This window comes from Phaenicophaeus curvirostris, chromosome 11 (assembly GCF_032191515.1).
Source record: "Phaenicophaeus curvirostris isolate KB17595 chromosome 11, BPBGC_Pcur_1.0, whole genome shotgun sequence".
Taxonomy (NCBI): domain Eukaryota; kingdom Metazoa; phylum Chordata; class Aves; order Cuculiformes; family Cuculidae; genus Phaenicophaeus; species Phaenicophaeus curvirostris.
In genome coordinates, this window is record NC_091402.1 from 19,322,147 (window position 1) to 19,348,822 (window position 26,676).

At 36.3% G+C, this 26,676-nt stretch overlaps 1 protein-coding gene across 6 annotated transcripts in view; it reads right to left on the reverse strand.

Annotated features, from left to right (window-relative positions):
• Nucleotides 1–26,676, reverse strand: part of CACNA2D3 (calcium voltage-gated channel auxiliary subunit alpha2delta 3) — a 335,791-nt gene that overhangs the window by 3,970 nt on the left and 305,145 nt on the right. For 2 of the 6 annotated variants that reach the window (XM_069866081.1, XM_069866080.1), the window contains 6 exons: nt 26,101–26,171; nt 20,182–20,257; nt 18,383–18,435; nt 16,705–16,760; nt 13,411–13,522; nt 26–141 (listed from right to left, as the gene is read on the reverse strand). In XM_069866081.1, coding sequence (XP_069722182.1) covers nt 26–141; nt 13,411–13,522; nt 16,705–16,760; nt 18,383–18,435; nt 20,182–20,257; nt 26,101–26,171 — 484 coding nt within the window. Of the gene's footprint in view, nt 1–25; nt 142–13,410; nt 13,523–16,704; nt 16,761–18,382; nt 18,436–20,181; nt 20,258–21,723; nt 21,770–26,100; nt 26,172–26,676 lie in introns of those variants that run through there. The other 4 variants (XR_011338221.1, XR_011338220.1, XM_069866082.1 and 1 more) reach the window with 4 other exon arrangements.

Here is a 26,676-nt window from a genome sequence, read left to right on the forward strand (position 1 = left end):
TCTGATAACTTGGCAAATAAAAGGATATACCTTATTTCTATAGGTGCCATGGTAATTGGTGGGATAGAATCACAGAAGCATTCGTTATCTACTACCACCATGAAGAGATTGCTGCTTGGGATTTGCTGGATAACAAAAGACCTGCAAATTAAAAAGAAATCAAATGATGTTGACATATGTATTTCTGAGCAATGGATTTTGCTCGAGTTTTTTGAACTTCGTTAACAACAGCAGTACTACAGTCACAAATAAAACTGACTTTATATATCAAACTATGTCTCCACACCTCCCAGACGTAGAGGGCCCCAGGCAATGCTTCCCTCAGTTCCCAGAATGTGGTTGTCCATTTTGAGATATACATTTTGCTGAAAGGTACACAGCAACGCAGAACAGATAAGCTTATACTGCTGATATGTTAACGTGAAGGCTGGAACACAAGTGAATTACCAAGGAGTTCATCAGATTTTTCAACACCAAATCTTTGCTCTATTATGAATACCTAGCTATGTATTTATGATCTGGAATTTCTAAGCACACAGGAAACCGACCTGCAAAAATAGCGAAGGTTCTTCATCAGCCACATAGCGATAAACTCATGGTCCCAACCTTTAGTCTCTGCAATCACGTTAGGGCCTTTATTCGCTTTGGGTCTTGCTTGAAGCAACATAAACTACTGAGAAAAATCTCAGCTTTCATCTGTACTCAAGAGTCATTTTATTACCGAGCCAACAAAACAGAGATTAAGCCACAGAATCTTCCTAAGCAAGGAGATTTATTTTACAATAATTGTGGCTATACGGTATGAATATGGTGATAATCAACACCACATTCAAATTAAGACAAAGCAGGCAACTCAAAAGGAGAGTGAGAAATAAAGACATTGTTTGTAAGAAGGAAAGCACCAAGGGGAAACCAGGGAAGGATCCTGTGGGCTCAATTCAATGATCCACATAGTTACAATAAGCTGAACTCTTAAGCACATACCAAAGTGAACAGGGAGAGGAGGCAGAGCCAAATATGCACTGTTTAGCCTTTTCTTTGAAATTCAGGACACAATAAAAAGAAAGGCCCAGACCCAATTCTTGATGCATTTTTAAAATAATCTGTCGGAATTTATATACCCTAGGAACAGAAAATCTGCCGTATCGAATATAACTGAAATCTGGCAATCTCAGGAATTCAGTGTGGTATGCTGATAAACATACAGAATGTTAAGTGAGGGTTTGAACACCAAGAAGATGTGGAGAGAAATATGTTTTTCCTCAGACATCTTTCTTTAAAATACATATTGTCTTACTAGAATAACTCCCTGCTTTTTTCCAAAGATCACAGAAAATGAAATAGTGGAGGGGGCAGGGAATATTCAAACCTAACTCCAGAAAAAAAAAAATAAAATTGGAAAACCTACTATAAAAATGTTGCCAACGGAAAGATTAAACACTTCTCAGTATTTTTTAAGCTTACTGAACCTCCATTAAAATTACACTTAGAGTGATCTGCAATATGTTAGCTTTATGTTTATACATGGAATATACATTTATGGCATAATGTAAAAGGCTGAACTTTATAAATGTACCTACCAAACAGCTGGAGCATGTAGCAAGGCTGACATCATTGTAAGGGAGCATCTGTGGCTTTTTGGATTTGTGTGTGGGAGAAATGGGGCCAATAAAAGGAAAGGAGGGAAAATCTTTACCAGACAATAATACCAAAATTGGACTGCATTAATTTCTCCAAACAGTTATGGATAAATCAAATCCTAAAGGACAGAAAAAATATTAATTTTATTCCCAGAAACAGGCACAATTTGGGATTTGTGCAGCCTGAAACTTATATTTACTGTAAATTTAAAACTACTAATTAAACCGGTTTAGTTCAGTAAGCACTGAATATTCTTACAAATCTACAATTGTGTATGCATTACAGATATTTGTGAAGTGCCTAACCTTACGGTGCCTTCCACAGAACACGACTGTCATCTAAAGAGCCATAAAAAGATGAAACTTTTGCCTTTCTGCAGCATTTTTTTTCCATAGCACATCAAATATCTTAAAAAATATCTTGCAAAGTGGAGCAACTGGTGTCTCATGCTCCATGCTAGAGATAAATTCAAAAGAAAATATTATCTTCCACAAGGTGTAAAGGAGCACTTTCCCCTTCCACAATTCTCAAACATAACCTTCAAATTAAGTCGTAAAGTCAAGTACGTGGTGAGGATCAATCATTGAGCTGTGAGGTCACAGGCAAAGGATTACCTTACCAACGAGTGAAGACAGAGGACTGAAGACAGAGATTGAGTTAAGCAAATAAGTAAAGGCAAAAGAAAAATGATTTATGTCCAATTTATCTTTCTTTTCTACTAATAGAATGTGCACAAGCAAATTAGCCTTCTTTCACCTGCTGTAATTTAAGACCAATTCACAGTCATAAGGAAGTTTTACCCTTACTAGATCAATAGAAAAGAAGTTTCTGCCAGTCACAGCCACTGCAGTTGTTCTGTGACTATTCAGATAATTCACATGGCATTGCTTCCATGCCCAGACTGGATAAAGCACACAATCAGCCCAGCAGCAGGTCTTCTGCTTCAGTTCAACTTTCGGTTTCCGTGGTGACATGGCACATGCATCTTTGAAATTCATTTTGAGTGAATGTTCATGCCAGTATGCCTCAGAAACTGAACATTCACAGAAAACAAAAGGTATATACACACAGTCGGAGCAAAAGCTTTCACTGAAATATTCCACCAAAACATTTCATTGCATATACCCACATTCAGTTGTAAGGGAGAAAAACTTCTAGCAAAACAGCTTCCATGATTACAGTGGGAAACAAGAAAAGTTGCTGACAAAGTAATGAAAGTAGCCTTGTCTTTAAAGTGAGCTCCACTGTGAGTCTCTAAAGTTTATATTACAATAAGCTTTCTGAACACCTGCTGCCTTAGGCTCCTTTTTGTGTCCCTCGCAATATGGGAGCCAACTCTCAGTGACAGGGTAAGGATTTTTATTGAACTCTGCTGCTGGTGTAACAATCAAAAGAACATTTAATAGCCTATGTTTGATATTTATACACAATGTTCCTTTTTTAAAGAATAAAGCACTTTTTAAGCTAATCAATGTACCTGTTTTGATTTCAACTATTTTCCACTACATCAGTATCATCACCATCATTTGATAGTGAGAATACAGGAAAAGCCTTGCATATATCTCCATATATAAAATGTAATAAACTATTGGGGTTTCACATTTAGAAGCTCTGACAGCCTCATTCAAGGCAGTGAGTGGTGGGGGGCGTGGTGTTGGAAATCTATACATGTGTTTTTTTCATTTGTTTTGGTAAAGACCACAGGAAATCTTCAATAATATTGTGCAAAGTTACAGTGATAACTGTAAGACTTATATTCAAATTATGACTAGAAAGATATCTCATTGTTGTGCTAGCATATGTCACTCCTGCACATGCATATTTGTATCAAACACTTCTAGGAGGCAATAGAAAAGATCTTATAGCCACCAGCTGGTTTACCCACACAGATTAATCCTACAAAGCATGGAAGAACTTCACTGTGAGCAGCTTGAACTGAAATAAAACAAGGGCAATATTTTCCAATCAGCAACCTAGACAAATGCACAAGGATGTGGAAAAGTAGTCTGAATTTCTATGGTACTAAAATCACATAGCCCCCCACTGCAGCTCTGATGTTTGAGCTTCTCTGTAAATTCAGCCACTTCCCTCTAAGCCTTTCAGTGTATTTTTGGAGTGTGAACCTGTGTTAATGAAGTTGAGTACTCTGGATTAAGAGTAGTTGTTACTTTTGGATTGTATTTCATATCTGTCAAATTTGATCTTTCCTATTTTTTTGAAGGAAGAAAAAAAAAACTACCCACACCAGGGAACAGTAAATGGAAAATATTGCACACTCTGCACTCAAATATGTGTTACATAACTGTTGGTTGTAAATGCTCAACCCTAATGGCCTGGAACAAACTTTAAGCATTCAGCTGAAGTGCATATATCCACTGTGCTGTTTCCCAACTCCTATCATGTGCTTTCCAGGCTGCTGGCTACATTTCCAACCCACATTTCTCTCACTTATCACATTTTTTAAATGAATGAATGAAATGTTTACATCACAGTCAAACCGGGCTACTCAGTTGTTTGTTAGGGTTTTTTTTCAAATAAATGATGATAGAGAATGGAATACCTTTGATGCAATTTATAAAAATAACATATACGCCAATAACAACATTGCTGAGAGCTGAAGCAGTTCAAGTATATGAAAAAAAAGCAGCTAGTGGTTCTCTTATACAAAAAGAGACAGATAAACTCTCAGCCTCAGGCCTGCAACCTGACCCCATGCTACCAAAATACTGCTACCATGTGTAGCCTGACTGACTACAGCACAATTTGCTGTCAATATAAACATACCTATGCAGAGCAAAGTTTAGAATCAAGGATTTAAACTGAAAATATATCTCACCATTCCTGGGTCTGCTGAAGGCTTGCAATGCTGGAGAGATGTATGGGGTTGGCAACAACTTTGTTTCAGATAGAAAACCCCAGAATCTCCACTCCTCTTTCATTATTGATCAAGGGATGCTTTCTCAAATAACTGATGCTCTGATAAGAGTAACTTACCAACTGCATACTAGAAATGTTTCAAACATCCAAAAGCTTTGAGTATACAGAATTTAGGATGAAAAAAATACTTTGTCTAATAAGGAATTTGACAGTGCTTCTAAGCTTTCAAGTCCAGCCACCCACCCTTAGGAGGATATAAGACAATGGAGAATTTCAGATCACTAAGTTTAAAATGGAGCCCTTAATAAATCTGAGCTGAGAGTCTGGCGTAAGTGGGTCTCGACAGACAGAGCAGGTACCTGATTCCATGATAACCTGCTCACAATGAACAACAGAGGAGATAGAGTAATTAGCACAAAGCAAATCATATCAGATATCTCTTTAGGCTTGGACTTTTCATTTTTGCCAGTGGCACTTGGTTAGCAGGACAACAACTGGGAGGTCAGAGAAGTTATCCAGACTGGAAAATGCAGTTCTATCATATCACGTCAGTCAACGTGTGTTTTTAGCAGAGTTTTTTAAGCCCTGCTTAAGTAGCTGTGGTTTGCATTGAGAAACACCTCAGATTATGTTTCAAAAATATTAGATGATGTCTAAGATAGATTCTGAATATAATTTAAAGATTTAAAAGCCAGCTGATTTCCTCTGATTCAGCAGGGCTCACAAATATGACATTGTAAAAGTAACTTTTGCACAAACTGGTAACTACTCTTTTCCACAGATGTAGGCGTAGTCGGCTCTAAAAAGTTGATATGGCTCTAGCAAAGAGCAGTGAAACACAAACAGAAGCATAAAAGGCAGGGATGATCAGGACATTCACCTCAAACGTGTAATAAACCCTAGAAATGAAGTGCTTATCAGATGTGCCCCCAGTGTGCTTTGCAAGGACGTTGTTAATTTATTTCTGTAAATATAAACTTTAGCACCAATTCAGAAGACTATGTCTAAATGATTTAAGTACACTGCATTTCATCCTCTCCATAGCTAGTTAAAACTCTGTAATATCTTAGATAAAATATAAATGTTCCCTGCATGGCACTCAAATCTTAAGATTCATATTGTTTTTCCAAGTTAAAGGCTATTAAATAGCTATTAAGTACTCAAATCCTTTTATAAAGAGAAGTGCTAAATGCACAGAGGTGAAAGTCACGTTAGTTTCATTTTTCATCAGACTATAATATAATATGAAAATATTATAAGCTGAAGGGAATTTCCTAGTGATTGCAATTCTTCACAAGTGTGTCTAGCTTTAAAAAAAAAATCACTGCAATGTCTTCCAATTTTAGTAAGTTTTCCTATTTCAAGCCATGCCTACTCCGCTCAACATATTATAGCATTCCTGGAACTTTTAAAATCTCCTCTCATTAAAAAGCATCCGTTCATTGTCGGCTACTATCTATCATTTGCTTAATATTTATAACTGCTTGTTTAAACTGTAAAATTATGGTGACTTTCAAGTGGTGGTAATATTTACATTTTATAACACTGCTGAGCTTAACTACGAACAGTGAATGGGTAAGATCACCATCTTCCCATGATGAAGTTTTATTTATGAAAAAAGCTCTAGGCTGATTTGGAAGACGTAAGTAAGCAAGTGGGAAGTTGAGAGAGAGTGCACATCTCATCCTACTTGTCAAAAAAAAATCTACAGTGAAATGAAAGACGATATTAACAGACCAAATTGATAGGAAGTTGACCCATATGCCTCCAAGATTTTGCACTACTTACAGATGGAACCACAGAGTCAGTGCTATGAAGTCACCTAATGGAGAAGTTGCACACATCTGCAAGAAAATACCACTGCACATTTCATCTTCCGCTTCCTTCTATAGAGTCCCCTCTCATACAATAGGTAACCTTTGCCATTAAAACGTCCTTTGAAAAAAGATTACTATGGTCAGATTTTTTTTTTTACATTAAATTTGCTTTTTCTCCTTCGATCCATAATGATTTTTTTCAATTTTTATGATGAGTTGTTAGCTATTTTATGACTATTACAATGCCTAGCAAACTGAGAGAGAGAATCCAAATTCAGATTTGCATCATTTTGTCAACTAAGCAACCAAAATGCAAGGTTTTGATTTTTGGGGGGAACGCTCTGACAAAGAAATTGAGAATAATAATGAAAGACTGTTTAAATTGTGTGGTGGCATTCTGTGTATAAACAGCCATGATGCTCCTGAATTCAATACGCACATTAAAAAGTTCCAAAACAAAAAAGCAATACTGAAAATCTTTGTCTATTTAAAAACAAAAACAACAAGCAAACAAAAAAAAAATCCCCACCAACTTCAGAACTGTCCAGAGGATTGTTAACTAATGACTAGCAAGCACATACTCGCCTGGTAACTTGTATACGTCTTGCCCTATTATTTCATATACCTATTTTCTTAAATGAAAATAGTAATTTAAAGTGTTTCCTGAACTGGTCATTCAAAATATAGTCTATCAAAGGGTAAAGTTAAATTGCCCATGCAAGGACTTTAAATTGCACCTGCATGTCAAACATTATAATCACTGTCGCCTTTGGAGTGAAGAGGAAGTTACTCAGCATACAATTGGAGATGTGTGGGTAACACACAATAAAGGATTTTAAACTAAGCATAAAGGCCTCTCATAAACAATTCTAGCAGTTTAAATTACATAATGTGATACTTTTTACAAGGAAAGAACAGGAAAAAATAAAATCTTCTGGAATCTTCTAGTGTTTTGGGGTTTTAGCTGCCATAAGTTTCTACCATTACTGCTGTTGCCACAAATATGAAGACTTTTTGACACTCATAAATACTCCGAAAGTTCAGAAGACCTGATATTCAAAACAGAGGTGCAAGATTACTCTGTAGACTAAGATTCTTCTTTTTGAGACTTCAAGAATTATCTGCCGAGTACGTAAAATACTGAATTTCCCTTGAAGATACTCTATGAACATCTAAGCAAGCCCTCAGAGATGAAGATGTGTTCAACACTGCCAAGATCAGCAGTGAGCAGTTTGACTATAGCACACGTGTGGGCATAGGTCAAAACCACTTCCATGCTGTCACACGTGTACTTGGCACAGTTACGGAAAAAGTAAGCTTGTAAAAAAATACACTCGAAACAAAATATGGTGAAATATTAAAAGGGACCTACAGGAAAGCTGGGAAGAGGCTCTTTATCAAGGGAAGGCAGAGACAGGACAAGGGGAATGGTTTTAAGCTGAAAGAGGAGACATTTAGATTAAATGTTACTGTAAGGGTGGTGAGGCCCTGGCCCAGGTTGCCCAGAGAAGTCATAGATGCCCCATCCCTGGAGGTGTTCAAGGCCAGGTTGGATGGGGCTTTCAGAAACCTGAAGTGAAGGTGTCCATGCCCATGGAAGGGGAATTGGAGCTGGATGAGCTTTGGGGTCCCTTCTAACCCAAACTATTCTATGATTCTATTATTCATTCTACGAAATATAGAAAACATTTGTTTTTCTTCGGGCTTCTATAAGATGGATGGAGTAAACTGAACACAACCCAAAATGTTCTCTAGAATACTGACTATAATTTACTGTCCAAACTACTCCAGTAAATCTGACGTACATAGATAGAGCTCCAAATGAAAAGAAACTGGCCCTTGACGCTTTTCTTGTTTCATGTGGCAAGTTGGTTTGTTTAGAAGTAAACTAACTACATCTGAAAAGGCAAATGATTATTTATTTCATGGTAAATTGAACCGTGTATTTATTTACACTTTTTAAACACAATCAAATGTAACAGTTCGGCAAGCTTTTACTGAGAAAGAAATGCAGAAATATTTTAGCAAATGGTAGCATGTCTCAAGATTAAATGGTTTTTAAAAACCATTACCATTTTCATGTCTGTAGATTGCATCATTCCCAACACTAATACTCATTCTCTGAACAATCTGAATTTAATTTGTACGGTTATTTTTCTATTACTGCCAAATAAGCGCATTCAGTAGACAACTCTGAAATTTGTAAGTATAAATCCACAAGAAGGGTTCAGTGTCATCCTGAATGATAATCCCACTGCCATTTACACTTTTTTATTGACAAGGAACAGCACTCAAACGCCCAGTCTATAAGAAAGCAAGAGAAATCATTTGGTTTGATGGTGATTTCCCCTGTTAAATAATTGCCTGCTTACTAACACTCCAATGGCCCAATATATATAATACAGGTGACAGTGTTTAATGAAATAAGCAGTTCCTATCAATTTAAGAGGCAAATTACATGCGACATATAACAAAGTAAATGGAACACTTACTGTCATCTTGCATAATTAGAACACACACATAAGTCTTCCCCAAGGTTAGGCTGATCATAGCTACACGCTTCCCTCGTGAAATACACCTTTCTCAGATTTACTTTTTAATGTGTGGGTCTTAAGATTGTGCACCAAAAATCAACTAGGAACAAAACAGTTTCTCTGGGGTTTTGCTATTGACCTTGGGGACCCAGGAGTACTGTAATTAAAAGAGAAGGGGGCCTTGCTCCCTGGGTCACTGGAAATAAGGCCAAGTTTTTGATCTGCATCCAAGTCCAGTACATCATAACACGTGTACAGGAGAGGTTAAAAGGGCAGATTTTTAAGCATTTGACTAAGCAATTGCTGCCTGATTTGTATAGGCACAGTTTCTAGAGTTTGCTCTTCTGGCAAATATGCACTCAAATGGTTCCTTGCAACTTAGAAATTTGAAAATACCTACTTAATGTATAAACAGTCAGGTAAGTAAGTTACTGTGCCTATAGAAGATCTATACCCACACTCACAGCAGCCTGAGTTAATGCTGAAATTAATGGTATATTCCTAAACAAACTAAATGAAAACATCTGAATTTTCATGCAAAAATGAGATTTGCACTGGAGAAAACTTTTGTTTGTTTGTTATACAAACAGATGAGTGGTTATACTAAAACTATCAAGTAATTTTTTCTGTCAAATATTCTAACAGCCATCATTCTTTCTATTTTTTGTAACAACAACTTTGTATTGCTAAGGATGCTTTCTGTAGACATTTTGAGTGCTTCTTAAGAATCAGCAATTAAATTGCAACACTGAGATCACCAGAAAGCAAAAACTGGTAATGGAACCAGCAAGAACCGCTGTAGAACTTTGACACGCTTACTTGTGTTAAAAATTGGCTTACACATTGGGGCAATACCTCAGAAAGCTGCAAGCAGCATTGATATCCTTATTTAGCCAAAGACTTCAAATTTAATATTTAGTCAAAACCACACCTCTGAGCAGCACAATGCCTTTAAAACCCATATGAAGTGCATTTGGCATTGGTGTAGTTCTGACTCAACAGAAAGAGTGCCAGTCAACATTGATAAAGAAACATTTCTCTTTAGTAATTAACTATTCCCAACACCCAAGCTGCCACAGAACATCCAACAGTCTATCACGTAGGTTTTCAGAAGTAATGGGTTTTTTCTATTTTTTTTTAATTTCTTTTTTTTTTGCTACAAAAGAGAATAGCTAACTGGAAAACATGAAAGCATTTCAGATCTTTTAAGAAATCCCAGGTTTTCTGCCCTGTTGATAGTGCTTAGAAAACATAGGTTGACTTGGTTTTGATTGCTGTTTAAATAACAGATTAATTTAATAATCATCGAGATATTGAATAACAACAAATTATGGGTTGGGATAGCCAAACCCTGACCCTAATGACATTCTTGCATTAATTCCTATTTTCTTTTAGGCTCCTGCTTTCTTAATAAAACCTATATTTTTGAAAATTGTTTTTAAACATTTGAAATTATCCCAAAGTAGCATTTATTTTTTGCTAGCAAGATATAAGTTTACATACAGTGAGTATATTTCATATGTCTGTATACATTTAGCGCCTGACTCAAAGTTTGCTCAAGTGCATATGTGCCCTTCCATTGACTAAGTAATTTTTCAGAGATGGCTGAAGAGGTAAGCCAGCTATTTACAAAGTAATTAGCATGTAGTCCTTTCTACTGGGTGATTTATTTGTGAGGATACTTTGTGTTTTAAGTCCAAGCCCCCATGATTAAAAATTATGATTGGAAACATTTATAGGAACAAGATTTAGCTGGCATAACTAGGGTTGCTGTTACCTTCGGTAACTGTGATGTGCAGAGTTTTTCTATAAGATCAGTAACAGCAAATGCACATGGAATAAAACAGTCTCCAACTCTCACTGTGTGCTCTTGTTGATTTTGACTGTGACTTTGTTAGCAGTAACACAGTATTTGTGCTCCGAAACATCTTATCTCAGTAACATTATATGGTTTCAATTAACATCAGTCAGGATTTTTACTTCTGCTAAGGGACTGGTTTTAGTCTTATTTTTTTTCAGACAAGGGCTCTGTAGTAGTGACTGACACTGTAGGAACAAAAGACAGTGACTTCAATAAACAACTTTGTGACACAAACTTTCTTGAAGCAGAGGATTTGCTCAACTTTTCTTTGCAAGCCTGTTCATGATATACTGACTTTTGCAGTGTATTTCAAATAGGTTTGCAAAATTAGAGTGGGTGTACAGCCAGCTATTTACAAATATATTTCTCTATTTGTAATCAATATTTGAAAGTATGCATCATAGATTAACCTATAATATAGAATCATAGAACCACCAGGTTGGAAGAGACCCACCGGATCATCGAGTCCAACCATTCCTATCAAATGATACTCCTACATGATCCAAGGAGGACACCAAAAGTAATCCCATGACTCAAAGGGACTGGAATTGAGAACCTAGTACGCAACAAATGCCACGCAGATTAACTGAACACAGTGTCAGTTCAAGTCTCAGTGTATACAAGGTTGAAACTTAATTTTGACTGTTTGAACTGATCATTCTTAAATTACAAGTATTAAGCAATACACTTGCTTACAAAAATACTTATTGGTACTGAGGCCGTGAAACAGAAAACTGGGTCAGAAGATGTAGGTCTACAAAGGACTTCGGGTCAAATTCCTTAGCTGTTCTGCGGGAAAGTGTCCTGGCTTATAACAAAAATATTTGGAATCCAATGCAGTCTGCAATCTTAGATGCAATTTGTAGATTGTTAATGACAGTGGGTAAATGGTATAACGAAGAACTTTCCCATGAGAGTCTAATACTTCTTCTGGACTATTTCTTTTGGTTTTGCCATTGCTTGTGGAGAAAAATAATGGGTGCCTTGAGATCAGTTTTTAACTTACAGGGTTTGCTTTTATTTTTTTGTTCCACTGTGGAACACAAGATGTTTTTCTATGAAAAAGATCTTAGCGCATTATTTTTGAAATACTATAATTTTCACTAAACTCAGTTTCCAATTCAGTGCTGTCCAAGTATTGCAGAATTGTGTTATTTTTGAAAGTTATTTCCTTTGACCTGAAGTTACCTAAGAAAAGAGACTGAAATCTGCATTCCTTTGAGAAAAACTAGTCCTGTTAAATTAATCTTCTTTTCATGGAATCATGTCTGTTTGCAATATGTAAACATCAGATATGTATGATAATTTAACACACAACTTCTCAGTAATCTGCTAAATGATCACAAAATAAGGTTGCTTGACTCCTACAATACTGGCATGGAGGACTTGCGGCTGTGTACCATTCATTGTATTTGATATGTCAAGTGGAAAATCATGGTTTGATTTTGTTGAGTTTGTACCTTTCAGATAGTGGGAGCTATTATTACACTCTAAGGGTTCCCTAGGATCAATTTACAAACATTTCTGTACTTCTATCCCACAAAGCCATACAAAACAAATTATTCATGCTACACCTTAATAACTTCCTTATAATTCAAAGTTGTTCAGCAGCAGATTAAAAGTGAATATTAGTACTTAGAGCATACCTCCAGTGAACTTACTCCTACTTCTTCTTTTAAAACAATGAAGATATCAAGGAGAAAACATAGAGGCAAGTCCAGAAGCTCTATTGACTTCAAAGAGTTTTCACATTTATTTACTAATTGCACATTGATTTAGTCTAGAAAGGGAGAACTGTGACAATTTTTTTCAATGTGTAAATTCTTCCTGACATTTATATCGATAGACAAATTATTGCTGTAAATAATAATACCCTTTGTGATAATGACCTCTAACCATAAAGGAAATCCAATTAAGAGACTCAGTGAAGTTCAGAAATTTGCATAAATACCTACACAATTCTTCAATTAAAATGTGCCATAAGTACAGTAAAAATCTCACTGCACATAGGCACTAAATGCAGAGAAAAGATGTTTTCAGCATGAAAGAGGAAAGCCAGGCTGAAGTCTTTGTCTCCTTTTAACCCTCTGAGGGGCAACTTTACAGTAGTTCTGGTAGAACTGACAAGGTTGCAGCACTGACAGGTGAGATTTGATACTGGTAACTCAGCTTCCCAGCACTGAAAGTTTGGAGGACAGATTTAATCCTCTCCCACTCTTTCAGCCTAACAATTCCAAGAAGGACACACCATTTGGCATTCAAGTAAACAACCAGATCTCATTGTACCACAAGGGAACTTCTAACCTTTCCTGCAAGGTTTCACTCCTGTATAGGAGAGCTAATAGCTTTAACCTTTTTGTATCTAAATCTTTACAGAATATGCCCTTAGAATGCTGCCTACGTCCAGGAAAAGTCTTAAAACATTCAATATTCTTTGAAATTAGCATAACCTGCTACCGGTTTTACATTTTTTTTTGGTAGAAAATAATAGCAAGTTCTTTAACTTAAGAGCATCCAACTTTTAAACGACCCCTGTAATGAGAGAAATGATACCCTAACAGAGGTCATTATATAAGATAAAACAGAACAGATGCTTCTATGTTCTTCAACAAAACCTTGAATACTTCAGTTTTACTGCTTTGTTACAAACAGTTGTATAAAAAAAATTGAAAGGGCTTACTTGAAACAGTCATCGCAAGCAATAGTCCCCGTGGTCTCCTTTATAGTGCGTTCAGAAACAAAAGCTGGATATTCAGTATCACAGGGCTCTAGGGTTTGTTTCAACCTCTGCGCTATAGGCACAGGAAAAAATATCTTGATGTTAACACGGGAAGAACAGCACACAAAATTCTGAACAACATGAGATGCAGTTTTACAGAGCTCCCAGCGAACGGAAATGTTACTCAGCTTCTGCCACCCTGTGAGATTTCCTAGGCAGTGCATAACACTACTTTTTCAATTAAGAAAAAAAAAAAATTATCTATGGAATGTAATTTTGTAAGATGGAATTCTTAAAGTAGTTATTAATGGCTTAGCCATCACCAACCTATGTTACATTTATGCATAAGCTTTTACTTTTCTCCGTAAATTCAAGATGAACTAACCATGATTATTATTTCAGAGATGCTGTACACCACTAATATTTACGTATGGAGGGGTGCATTTATTTAATTACTAAATTGTGGTACATTTTACTAAAGCCAAAACACTTTATTGGATTACATCTTGGGGATCTTTGCAGAGTTTCATCAGTTAGAATAACTCTGAGGGTGGGAAGCAGAAGCCTTACTTTGCCCAGAACTAGTGCGTGTTATCTGCTTCCCAAAATAGCAATAACTAAGACTCCATAACACTTCAATATGAAGCCCCTACAGTGAAAGGGAAAAGTAAACATTGCTATTTACATCTTAAAGATTGGGAAATTGAGGTAATCGAGAAGCATGGAAACTGGTTCAAGGTCAAACTACAGGACAGCAACAAAGATGGGAACTGAAGGCAGCTCTTCTGACTCTCACGCTGATGTACCTGTCAGACAATGTCTCTCCCTCATTCCCTTTCATTTTCCTCCCCACCCCTTCATTCTTCCTTAACAGAGATACGCTTGCACATCAGCACAAATGTTAAGCCTATCTTAAACTAATTACTAAGTGAGAAAACAAGACAAGGTATGACAAAAATAGACTACACTAAACAGGCTCTTGGACTCAACAGATCTTCCATTCAAGATAATCTATTTCAGAGCCAGTGGTGTATCTATTGCACAGTGCCAGAGGAATGAGCAAAACTGCATTTGCAATCATGCTCTAGGACATGCACTTCTCAACTGTTCATAATTCTTGTATATAACTTAAAAATATTCCCCCAAAAGCACAGATCTCAAGGAAGTTGCTAAACTTTGTCAGAGAAGTTTCGTTATTTCTGACATTTTCACTATGGTTGTGACATATTTAGCAGTTTAGCATTTCTTAAGAATTGTCTGACTCACTCTACCACATCTTCTCCCTTTCTTTTTTCCCTCTCCTTATCTGTCACAAAGAATGACTGAAATTTATCACCTGTATTTTGGGTCTACCCTCACTTGTATTAACATATGGCTTGTGCAACAAAGAGACTGCCAGAGATCCACAGCTATCAGATTCCAGCACTTCTTTAGAATCCAGAAGATGATGGGGTTGCCCAAGATTTAGAGCATCGGTTTCTTCTCTCTCATTTACAATTGTGACTGAGACTACAAAACCTTGAGCAGAAGTATTTTTCATATAAAGACTTGGTAACTTGGCAGGTGTGTGGGGACCCTCTAGGATCCATAATATGTGATATTCTATTAGTGTCAGGGAGTAATTTCCCCATTAGAGGAATTGTTTGTTTGTTTTGTTTTTTTTTCCCGAGTTCTGTTGAGCGTTGTTTTAATTTCATGAAGTACAGTCATAATTATTACAACTCTTCATATTAATGAAGTATCTACAGAAGAACTTACTAAAGCATGTGTTTTTCTCTCCTGCTGACTTCTCTCTTGTGAAATCTCTCTTGCTTTGCTAACACGTGTTGGCCTCCAAACAACCATCACTTGCTGCTTAATCAGATTGGAAGTGGGAAACACTACCATAAAAGTGATTATATTCCAATAAGCACAGTGAGGGGGTATTTTCAATACTCTTACGCATCAAAGAAATGGAGTAAGTGAATTGTGAAGTTAAAACTTCACTTTCAACCAAAACATGAATTAAAATCCCTCAATCATGCTTGTCTGTTGAAATGCTGTAATGATAGCTTTAAATTAGAGAAAAGAAAGATTGTGAGTTTATTATTAATGCCTGTCTGCTGTAGTTAGTATATGCTTAAAAATACAGAACAGACATTCATTTTCATGAGATGATGAGGGATGCTGTCTTTAAAGGATATTTTCCTTAACATAAAATACAAGTGTCATTGGAAATTTCACATCAGGATATATTAAGGCATATTTGTACAGTACACTTGAAAAAATATCTAAAAAAGTTACCCATTCCCTACTCATTCCGCATTGCACTGTTCTGCAAACACCAGGGACCAAGACTGGCATACCTGTCATTCTTCTTCAGAAATAAGGAACAGGTTTGCATTTTCTGGGTCTAGCACAGCAAACCCTATTGCCCTTCACAACCATCAGTGCAAGAGACGTTTTTAATCATGGTTAGGAAATCACTGGAAAGTCAGTCTTTTTTAGAAGACGTGCTTAGGCACTGCTAGTTATGAAGAAGCCCTATAAGCAAATAGTGTCTGGCTGGCTCACGTGACGCTTCATTTGTTTGTGAGCATCTACTCTACATCAGGCTCATTGTTCATGTAAAAGAAGAACAGGCTCCAGTGCTGCAATGCAGCGTACAGTTCACATCAGGACGGGAAAGACTATATTAAGCTCCTTCATCTCAATTTCCAGAAGACCCTTACCAAATCTTCACCTCCAGCAGACACACATATCAACCTCCCCTTCTCCTCACACAGCATCTACAATATATTAGGCAGTAGCCTGACATTTGCTACCTTAAGCCCTAAAAATTATTTTTGTATGAAATTATATTCAGGTGACCATGTTCCTCGGGACTTTTGCTGCAATAGCATTTTCCAGCACAATAACCCCTCATATTACAGCAGCTCTAGAAAAGGTATATTATAAGCAGAAAAAAGCTAGTGTAATTGCTTTATTCACAAAGACTTTTCTGGACTGAAGGGAAACATTTTAAAACAAACATATTTAATCATTATCTACTCTTTAAACCTTTCTTTTATATTAATGTACCTTAATTACTGGATGACCTTAATTATCTCATATTTTGGGAAACATTAACAAAGAAGAGGATGCTGACATGGGAGACAAACTATTGTCATCAGACCTGTTATTTAATGTAAAATATTTTACACACACCTGAACTGCAAAAATCTGATTTACTCTAGTGATTACTGTCATCATGGCCAAGAAAAAAATTACACTTACCTTTTGCCGTTAGATCAGAGTGCCACCAACTGCATAGATTAAATTCCACAAGGAACCTAAAGAAATCATTACAGTTTTCATATTATATGGATGTTTTCAAAACACTAAACTAGCAGTAGTTTGATGTCATTAATCCTATTTTAAATATAAAGCCAATACAGAACTGAAATGCATACTGTTACTCTCATGTTTTCACTGGGTTTTATCTTACCACCATGAATTTATTCTTAAATCAACCCCATCAAGAAAGAATATAGTTATTTGATTTATATTAATTTATTTTAATAATTATTAATTTGCTTCTATTTTTATTAACTTATATTATTAATCTTATTTGAGATGTCCATTACAAATCTCAAAGCATGGTAAAACACATTATTTTTACTGTTGAACTTTCTTTCTTCATTAGGCAGGTATTTTTGACTCCCCATTAAAATGCCATAGGCTTGTAACTGTCCTGGCTACTGTACAGGAGTACACATAAAGTACTTTCTTATATTAATTCTGGAACTAAAATAATAATATTTATTTATTTTTAGGAGCAAAAAAGATTGATTAAGCAGTGTCTAATCAACCCTAACTAGACATGTAAAGAATGCATTTTGTCACTAAAACATGCGGTAATTTCCTTTGATGAATGGACTGAAAAGTGCCAGTGTATCAGTTATTGAGTATGTGAAGAATACGAAACCAATATCCAGTTTAGCACACAGACATGAAAATACAGTACTTACAAAGATATAAAGTTCACGGAAATTTCTGAAGCTCTAGTCGTAGCATCAAAGTCTCATTTTAACATTATTTCTTTCCCTGATATTTACTTTGCAAGCTGCATTTAAGACTAATCTCTGACCTTTGGCAACAGCCATTCAGTTAGTTCTCCTTAAGTCTTACCTCAAACCTTGATAAAAGCTCATTTAATTTACAATTAAAATAAAGTTACTACCAGAAAAAAAATCATTTTATTTCAATAAAGATAAAATTCACTTAAATCTGCAACTCTGCTTTCTAATAAGCACAATAAAAACATATAGGTTTAAAACATATAGGTTAATAATGCAGATATATTTTAGAGCTTCCTCTTCTCCATATGATATTTCACTGTGATTTCTTAGGCAATATCTCTGAAAGGTAATGATCATTATGTATGAAATTGAAATGTTAGAAGCATTAGGCCAGGAAAAAAAAAAAAAAATCAGCAACATCCAGAGTACACATTATCTGGCATGTACTGTAAAAGGTCCATCTAACAGAAATGTATAGGATGACAAACACTACAGTGAACCACTGTACCAGTTTGCTATACTGACAAGAGCCCACTCAAGGAGCACTACAAACAGCCAGATGTTCACGTAAAATTTAACGGAAACCAGAATAATAAATTTGGGTTGTATAGTGCAATCTGCTAGACTAAGGAAAGACATATGGATATAAGTGGAGGCCAGGATTAATGTAAAAAGTGCAACTGTGCATTCACATAGCCAAATTTTTCTCAGGTTTCAACAATGCAAAAGTAGAAAGCAAAAAGTTAACAGCTATTACTATACTTAAAATAGCAATAGAAGCAGCACAATGTATATAAATGGCAAAAAGTACAAATACTCATCAAGTATTCAAAAGTACAAATATTCTTTAATTCATTCAAATATTCATTAAGTTCTTGATAAAATTTACTTACAAGACAAGCTCAGTCATAATCCATTTTACTGCAGCAAAGAAGGCATTATAAGGCTGAAGAGAAGCAACTCATTTAATATAAAGGCAAAATATGCAGTATTTATATTGTAACTGAATTCTTCATGTAAAGGCAATGTTATAATATTCAAATGCATGGGCGGCATGAGGAAAAGAACAATAGCTTTCTTATGAAGAAGCAAACATTATAGTGAATATAATATAATTTAATAAAATACACAGTAATGAAATTTCCTTTTCACGTGGTGGGTCATCTAGATGGATTATCAATTGGAAAAGCGAAAGTTCTGCAAATGATTCTTAAATATTTAACCTCTAGGGGTTCCTATTTCCCAGGCTATGGCTGGAGGAGCAGCTCCGGTAGATAGTACGAGATTTTCTTAGGCTGCAGTTCACAGGCTTGTCTCTCTACAATGTAAATCTCTATTCATTACCGCAGTCTAATTAATAAGCTTCTGAAATTTGAATTTACCTTATTGAAGTTACCTGCCTCATATTGAAGGCCCAGTTCTAAGAACCTCAAGCAGTTTTTAAGACTTTTCCCTCCTCCCTCTGTTTTTCTGGATCATAACAAATGCAGCAAATACTTTGAAAATCCTGTGTTTACAGTACTACTACTACAGTTTGAGGATTTTTTTAAAGAATATCAACAGGGTTATTCTTTTATAAAAGATCTCAAGCAGAAAAGTCAGTTTCCAGAAAATCGGAAAGGAATCTATCCTTGCCTCACTCATTTGCGTTAAGGTCTCCTCGTTGCATCAAATTTTGCAGACTTTTTACTTTGCATATCAACAGAGCGTTTTAGTGCATGTAAGAGGCTTGCTGTGTTTCAGTGTATCCCACAACAGTTGCAGAGATTTTTCTCCATAAAAACAGCCTGGACAAAAATGGCAATAGGGAAAATGTCTTGGTTGAAAGCCCACTTGGAAGATAGCAGTCCTTCAGCAGAACGTGCTGGGTGCATATGCAAACTGAACTGAAGCTCCAAGCCTTGGGATGGAAGGCTGTTGCCAAGAGTTGTAATATATTTTAAAATTCATCATGAGAATGTGATTCATAGCACCCCGTTCTATTTCACTGATAATTTAAGTCTCACTGCACAGCGTGGTACTTATCATTATGTCAATATAGTCTTTTGTCAGGTTCAGGCTTTAGTAGCTAAGAGACAGAACTGCAGGAAATCTAAATTTGCAGGTATTTGAAAAACAGTCATATAAATATGTAAATGAAAGCTTCCCAAAACATATAAGATTATTAAACCACAGAAGCTATACACAGATATTAGGATGTGTCAAGAACTTCTTTAGTTATTAAGGAAAAAAACCTGCTAAAATCACTGACTTGTATGCCTTGCCAATGAAAAAATGTTTTTATGTGAAATCCCCACATACCTCAATTTTTAATTTAAATGACATTTCTGCATGCGTGTATGTGCTTACGCACAGAAAAGGCGTATGTGATTCCAGCCCCCAAAGCAAAGCACCGTCTACTGCCAAATTTACAAAGTCCTGAGAAGAGAATTCATATGGTGCAAAGAATATTCTGACAGAACCTCAGAAATGGTGGCTCAGCATTAAAAACAATTGCGTAAGTATTTGAACTTCAAAATGCTTAACACTTTGCATTTGTTTATAATGAACCATTCCTTGTACGCACCAGGATAAACACAAGAGCTGTAAGCATTCCAAATCAAAACAATGGGCTTACAATGGCCATGAGGGATTTGCAACAATTTCTTTGATGATTGCATGGAAAGGTGCTCAGAAAATTTACTATACTTACGTCCAGTAAGCTATGGGCACTGTCGCTACTCTCTTTGTTTGTTCTACACATGGCCTGGTAGTCATAAAGTGTAATTCTACAGAGAAGAACAGAAAACTGCTTGACTAAAAGAAGAAAACAGAGTAAAAGAAAAATGATGATGTGGAACAGTCTGCCCACAAAGCAGACAGGAAATAAAAATTCTAACAGCAGCAGGGAAAAAAGGGAAAGGAATCATTACAATATAGGTTACACAAAGGAGAATAAAGGTAAGAAACACTGTGAAAACTTTTTAAGGATTTTATCAGACTACAGAACAAAGCAAAAGCGTAACTGGGAGAAACCAGGGAAGATATGCATACAGTGTAACATATAATGATATAAACAATGCAAGGAGGAGGAGAATACACATTCAACATGATGCATAAACAATTGGTTCTGGACTGAGATCAGCACATTTAACCCAGAAAGTGAAAGAACCTATGCATCTGAGGGGCTTCTCACAACAGAAAGCTCCTGAAATCCAGTAAAGGCAAAAAGACACTTCTACAGTTCCAGCATCTCAGTGCACAACTAATTTGTAGAAATATGATGTTGCTTCCAAAGAAGAGAGAGGCAAAATTTCAGTCTGTTCACCATATCTGAAGCAGGATGGGTTTACTTTTGCTTCTTCTCACGAGGGCAAAACGCGGCATATAAAGTAGCCGCTGTAATGAACATATGGTAGAAGCCTTCTCAGATGCATAGTAAACAGGGAAATTCGTTCTGCTTGTGATTTTACTCATCATTGATACACATCAAAGATCTAAACGTAAAATCAAGGACTCAGAGTGAGTATATGGAATTGTGATTATTTCTCTAAATCTGTCTGTCCAAAGAAAAATTAATTAACTATAGCCATACATATAAAAGCATTTAACATCTATAGCAGATGTAAAGAATCTTTAGCTGATAAGTTGCAACAGGTGAAAGTATATAAAAGTTACATTATTTCTAAATATCCATTTGACTTCTGCATCATCAGAGGGACGAAGGAATACAATTGGACATAGATGGTTTATAGATGTATGAGATGGGATTTCAATGTTTTGCAATGTGTGCCTTGCTTCTAAGTGAAGAGGAAAAGAGAGCACACAAATTCAGCTATGAAAAGGATGTCCCAGAAACTGCCAAAAGCAGGTAATGAAATGCATTCAGCATCACCATGAGGCATTCTGCACTGCGTGCCATGAAACATTGCAACCTGTAGCAATAAAATGTCAAACACCGTTGTGGCAGAAACAGCATATAATTTTCCTGAACTAATTTTGTGACAGGAACCATCACTAAAAGCTTCTTTATTACGCCTATATTTTCTTTTTGGCTTACAGGCAAAATACATTGCATCTCACAGCTTCAGCTGAACATTTAGTACATGGTCATACTGCTTACATTAGTCATTTTATCTTATATTCAGAATAGAAATGGCTAGGAAGCCATCATTTTGTGGACTGGCAGAGAGAGGCACATGGTAGACAAACGCATAACTAGAGACCTAAACATGGGTGTAAGTTGAACACTGACCATATTTGGCAGAATCACGCCCACAGCCAGATCCACGCACACAGATCTGCCAAGACAAACAGAGCAGTACATGGTGTAAGCTGTGCTGCCTCTATGGCATGCAGTAATACACCACTTTCCCTAGCTTCTTCTTCCTCCTTTATTTTTTTCCCCCTTTAATAATGGTCAGAATCCAACCCCTGTAAGGTAATCCCTACAGCTCAGCCTTTCCAGTCTTGGTCGGCCAGACCATCTCATTTCTCTAGATCCAAGGATCCTGTTGCGTGTCCATTTGGACTTCATAGTGATGGAGGCAAGTAATAAGCACAGACAAGGGCAGCTTTCAGATGTTAACGTGCTCTCTCCACAGTGGTCAAGGAATTCTATATGGATGAAATGGTCCCACCCTGCTTCATTCAATACCTACTATTACAAGTAGAAGAGCATTCAGTTTTGTCTTTGTTTCTGTAAATGTTTTTTCAATATAAATTTGGTGACCATTTGTTTGGTGCTTGAAAATGCAATTTCTCAACTTTCAGTTTCCTACACCAGAACTGCTTTGTCAATTGTGGACTTCATTATTCAGCTTCATTATCTGGTTCTTTTGTACCTATTTGCAAGCCTGTACTAGACAGTCTGCTATTTTGTCACCTGTCTGACAGGTATTTCGTTGATGAAAATGGAATGTCATTCTTGAGGGCAGTACAATTAGATATTATTCATTTATATATTGAAGATTAAGGGTGCAGGCCTCATACAAGCTCTGTGGTGCACATGACAGTTAATATAAAAGATAATTATTAGAAATAGCCTGCTCATTTCCCTGCCTTGAATGTCTTCTATGTGCCTATTAAAAAAAAAAAAGACTATTGATCTACCTGACTATTTCCTGAGGTATTTCTGCCATAAACATTCGGTACATTTTGATCTTACTTTTTCTTTTACCAAATAAAATAAAAGCCTCCTTATTTTGAGACTGTGCTGCCTCCGCGGAAATTAGTGTCCTGTTGGCGAGCAACTAGGTACTGTTTTCATGATTTGGCTTTAAGAATGCTCTGCTCCTTGCAAGTAGCTTAGCAAGGAGTTCTGAATTTTTGTGTAATCTTATAACCTGGAGGCATTAAAAAAAATAAAAATGCATGCTAGCTTTTTCTTATAAAGCAAATCAAGACAGAGACATGAAAGTCTGCCTCTATGCGCGTGTATTTGGAGAACACAAGTGAAGGACTTGGACTGTACTGTGCCGTAAGGGCACAGACATTATACATTATTCACTAGGAAGTATGTGAGTAAAAATAAAGGAAAAGAGTAAAAAAATAAAGACCAGAGAAACGAGAAGTTCTCAAAGCAACAAGAACTTCTTAGTGAGCCTTAGCATCTGGGAAAGCTAGAATTCAGGGTACACCATTTCAGTCATATATCCTGACAAGATGATTGAATATCAAAGTGGAGATTCTTCTTCAGAGGCCAAGCGGATGCCAGGTGGAAACAGACCTGTTAAGAGGAAATTATGCTACTTCCATACTTTTCTTCCAGAAGCGCCTAGTTTTCCTCCTATTGGAAAGGATGATATTGTTCTGAAGTCAAGAGGTCTTAATTTACTCTTACAGATTCATTAAATTCACTCCTTTGGGGATGACAATGCTCTGACAACCCTTAATTTTCTGATGTTAATATGAATTTCTTTCAGATTTTCGTGCTTTGAGCAGTTGGATTTAATTTTTCACTGGTTTTATGCAAACAAAATGCTGAGGAAACTATAAAGAAACTTTTTTCTAAGTTCTGTGAAGCAGATGCTTTTTCATAAGCACATCTTTATTTATTTAATAATGAATTTAAATTATATTTAAATTACATAACTGTGTGCAATATTCAGGGTATAAGATAAACATCATTTTGCTAAATGAAATCATAGAGCATGTCACGTTGCTGTGGAAGCACCAATGTAATTTTTCTCCCTAAATGTAAAACCCATAAACTAAGAAAATATACATAGATAAATATGTACATATTATTCAAAAGAAGTACTGAGCTTAAAGAAATTGAGGAGGGAAGGAGGTATTTAAGTTCACTTTAAAAAATAAACAGCAAACATAAAAATCAAATTTCATCCTGCTGCAGGTTGAAAAGAAATATAGTCAGCAGCAAACAACCCTCTTTTGTTTAACACTTCCAAGCTCAATCCTAAAAAGAACGTCTCTATCCCTGGAAATTAGTGGTGGTTGAGAGAACGTACAAAGGGTTATTTCATTCCTTTTGTGGATGGAGAGCCTGCAAGCTGGCATGGATCAGTGAAGTGGTCGCACATATCTGCACTGAGATTATTGGTGTAAAAGGAAGAAAGGACTCCAATCCCCACAGTTACTGGTGAGCTTAGCAAACTCCTCTGCAGTGAAGACCAGGCACGGTAGACCCTTCTACTTCTAAACTAAACTAAAAAGGAGGAAGATTAGATCAAAGAGTGCGAAGTCATACAATTCTCCTGCTGGACAGCAGATGTGATTTAAGAAGTAAACTGCAAGAAAGGATGGCTCTGGGCATTATCAGAATGAAATGCTAATAAAAAGAGCTTGCTGTCTGATTTTGACTCCACTGTCAAAGCAGGAATGACAAGATAATGCATGCAATATCTATATTGTTGTGCTCTCAGGGAAATAGTAACAGGTTTTGCCACTGCATCATTTCAGTGTTATTTTTCTTTTCTTCTTATTCCATATAAAATATATTTTGGAAAAGCAAAACATAACGCCATCTGAACAAATCAGTAATGTTAAAAATACAGTACATGTGTCTGACTATTTTTCCTGAGAGACAGCAAAGTTTTCTTTTTCTTAATGCTGACATAATTAATTTTAAAGGCCTCATCTAGCACAGCTCAAAGACAGTTTGGGTTGGGGTTTTTTGTTGTTGTTGCTGCACAGAGCTATGTGCTGTACAGCAGGAAAACCAGGAGGCTCATTTTGTGCAATTACACCAAATTGATTCTCTCCCATTTTTAACTGATTGGCAATGGTCAGTTTATTGCGTTTAAATAATTGGCTCACTGTGTTTACATTTTCTTTAGCATGCAGCTCAGTTGCGCTGTAACTCTCTCGGAGCTCAAGACCAGCAAAATCATAAGCCAATAGTCCACATCAAATTGGCTCCCACCACAGTTTAGATGAAATACTTAAGCCATGCAGTCTTTGTTTTCTCAATGGCAGTGTCCACTGCCATTAATTGTTCAGTGGATATTGCCTGAAATGCTTTGCTAGGCAGGAAAAAACAAACTGAGGCAAATTGAAGTATCGACCCTTGATTTTGACTGCATGTTTTTGTTTGCATTAAATAAAATTATTCATCTCTTGCATAAACAGATGATTTAATTGTAGAACCCATCCTGTAAATATGTATCACTTCACTTCCTTTTACAGCATATGCTAAGAATGTAGTGCTAAACACAGAAAGGTTGCCACCATTAGAAAACTAGGATTTGGGATGGTTCAGTTAGTGCTAGATCTTTCCCTTTCAGGTCAGTCATTTACTGGGAACTGTATTCAGCTATAACGCACAGAGGCAGTGCAGAAAGCTTTCTGCGTTTAAGAGAGCTGCTTTACCAAGGAAGCACACAAACCATCTGTTCTGAGAGCCTCTGTATACACTCTCTCATGTAATAACTAAATTCAGTGGTTGATGGGATCAGCGATATGTCTTTTTTTTTTTTAATACTAGAAATACACAGGAAAAACAAAAGTGTAATATACGTCATGTGCACTTCTCTCATGCTCTAAGAGGGCAAAGGGGTAAGGAACAGTTCTTAAGACTGTGAAAGCCATGAAGACTCCAGTGTTGAGTTACAGGATGCATAATTTATTTCAAAGAATGAAACATAAAGTCACTATCAGTTTTTATTATCACCATGACAGACCAGGTCAATAGTCACAACAATGTTCAAAGGTGAGTTAGCATGTGAATGAAAATGAATTACTGGCGCAACACTCTTCCTTTAACAGTAGAGCATTTTGCACTGCCTAGTTGAGCAATGGCCAATGTTTTACAGAACAAAATGTTTAATATTGCATCAATGATTCGCTTTAAAGCCATTTAAAACTGTTCAGTAGTAGATATGGCATGGTCCCTTTTCCACTTGAGCACAGAGGGAAAAGGAGAGGCACACAGTTTTAGCATCGTAGTCAAATAAACTGTTCTTTTAACAAGAAACTCACTGTAGTCTGTCTCCAATATTTTTAATGTTCAATGTGCATGGCATCAAGTTACGCTCAGATCACATGGAAAAGAGGTAAAAATGAGAATCCAGTGACACTGCCAGTCTTGGCCTTCTTATATACGACTTTGGGGGTTGTTTTATTTCATTTTGTAGTTACATCTTTTAAGAGACAGAGTTGAGTTAATTCTTACCTCTTAAAGGAGCCCATTGATAGTAACTTGTTCATCACAGCCCCTTCAACCTCCCCAAAAAAGTAACCAGTCTGTAAGAGGAAAATACAAGAAATTACCAGAAGCATAGATGAATGCAAAATAACACTGGATGCAATTTAACCTGGCATATCTAGGATCTGACAAGAGTGGTTTTGACAGTTACATAGATAGGTTTTCAGGACTACTGCTACATAAAAAATGAAGAGGACTTCACAGTCATGGCAAGTTATAGGGATTATGCAATCCCCAGAGCAGATGTGAGAGCTTACAGTGTATCGAGGTACATTATATAACATCTAATACCAGAAATAAAAGCCATCCAAACCTACAGCTTGTAAGGAAAACACACTAATCTGATCACAAACCCTTGTGATTAAAATTTACTCAAAAAAGATAAAAACAGGTTGTGAGAGGATTTCATAAACAGTCATAAAAAAGCATTGTTTATAATTCCTGCATGACCTGTTTAAGGAGCTGGAACAGTACATTTCACCAATCCTATAAATTTTAACTCCATTCAGAGTCATTTCATACTTAAACCCACTAAGCCTGATG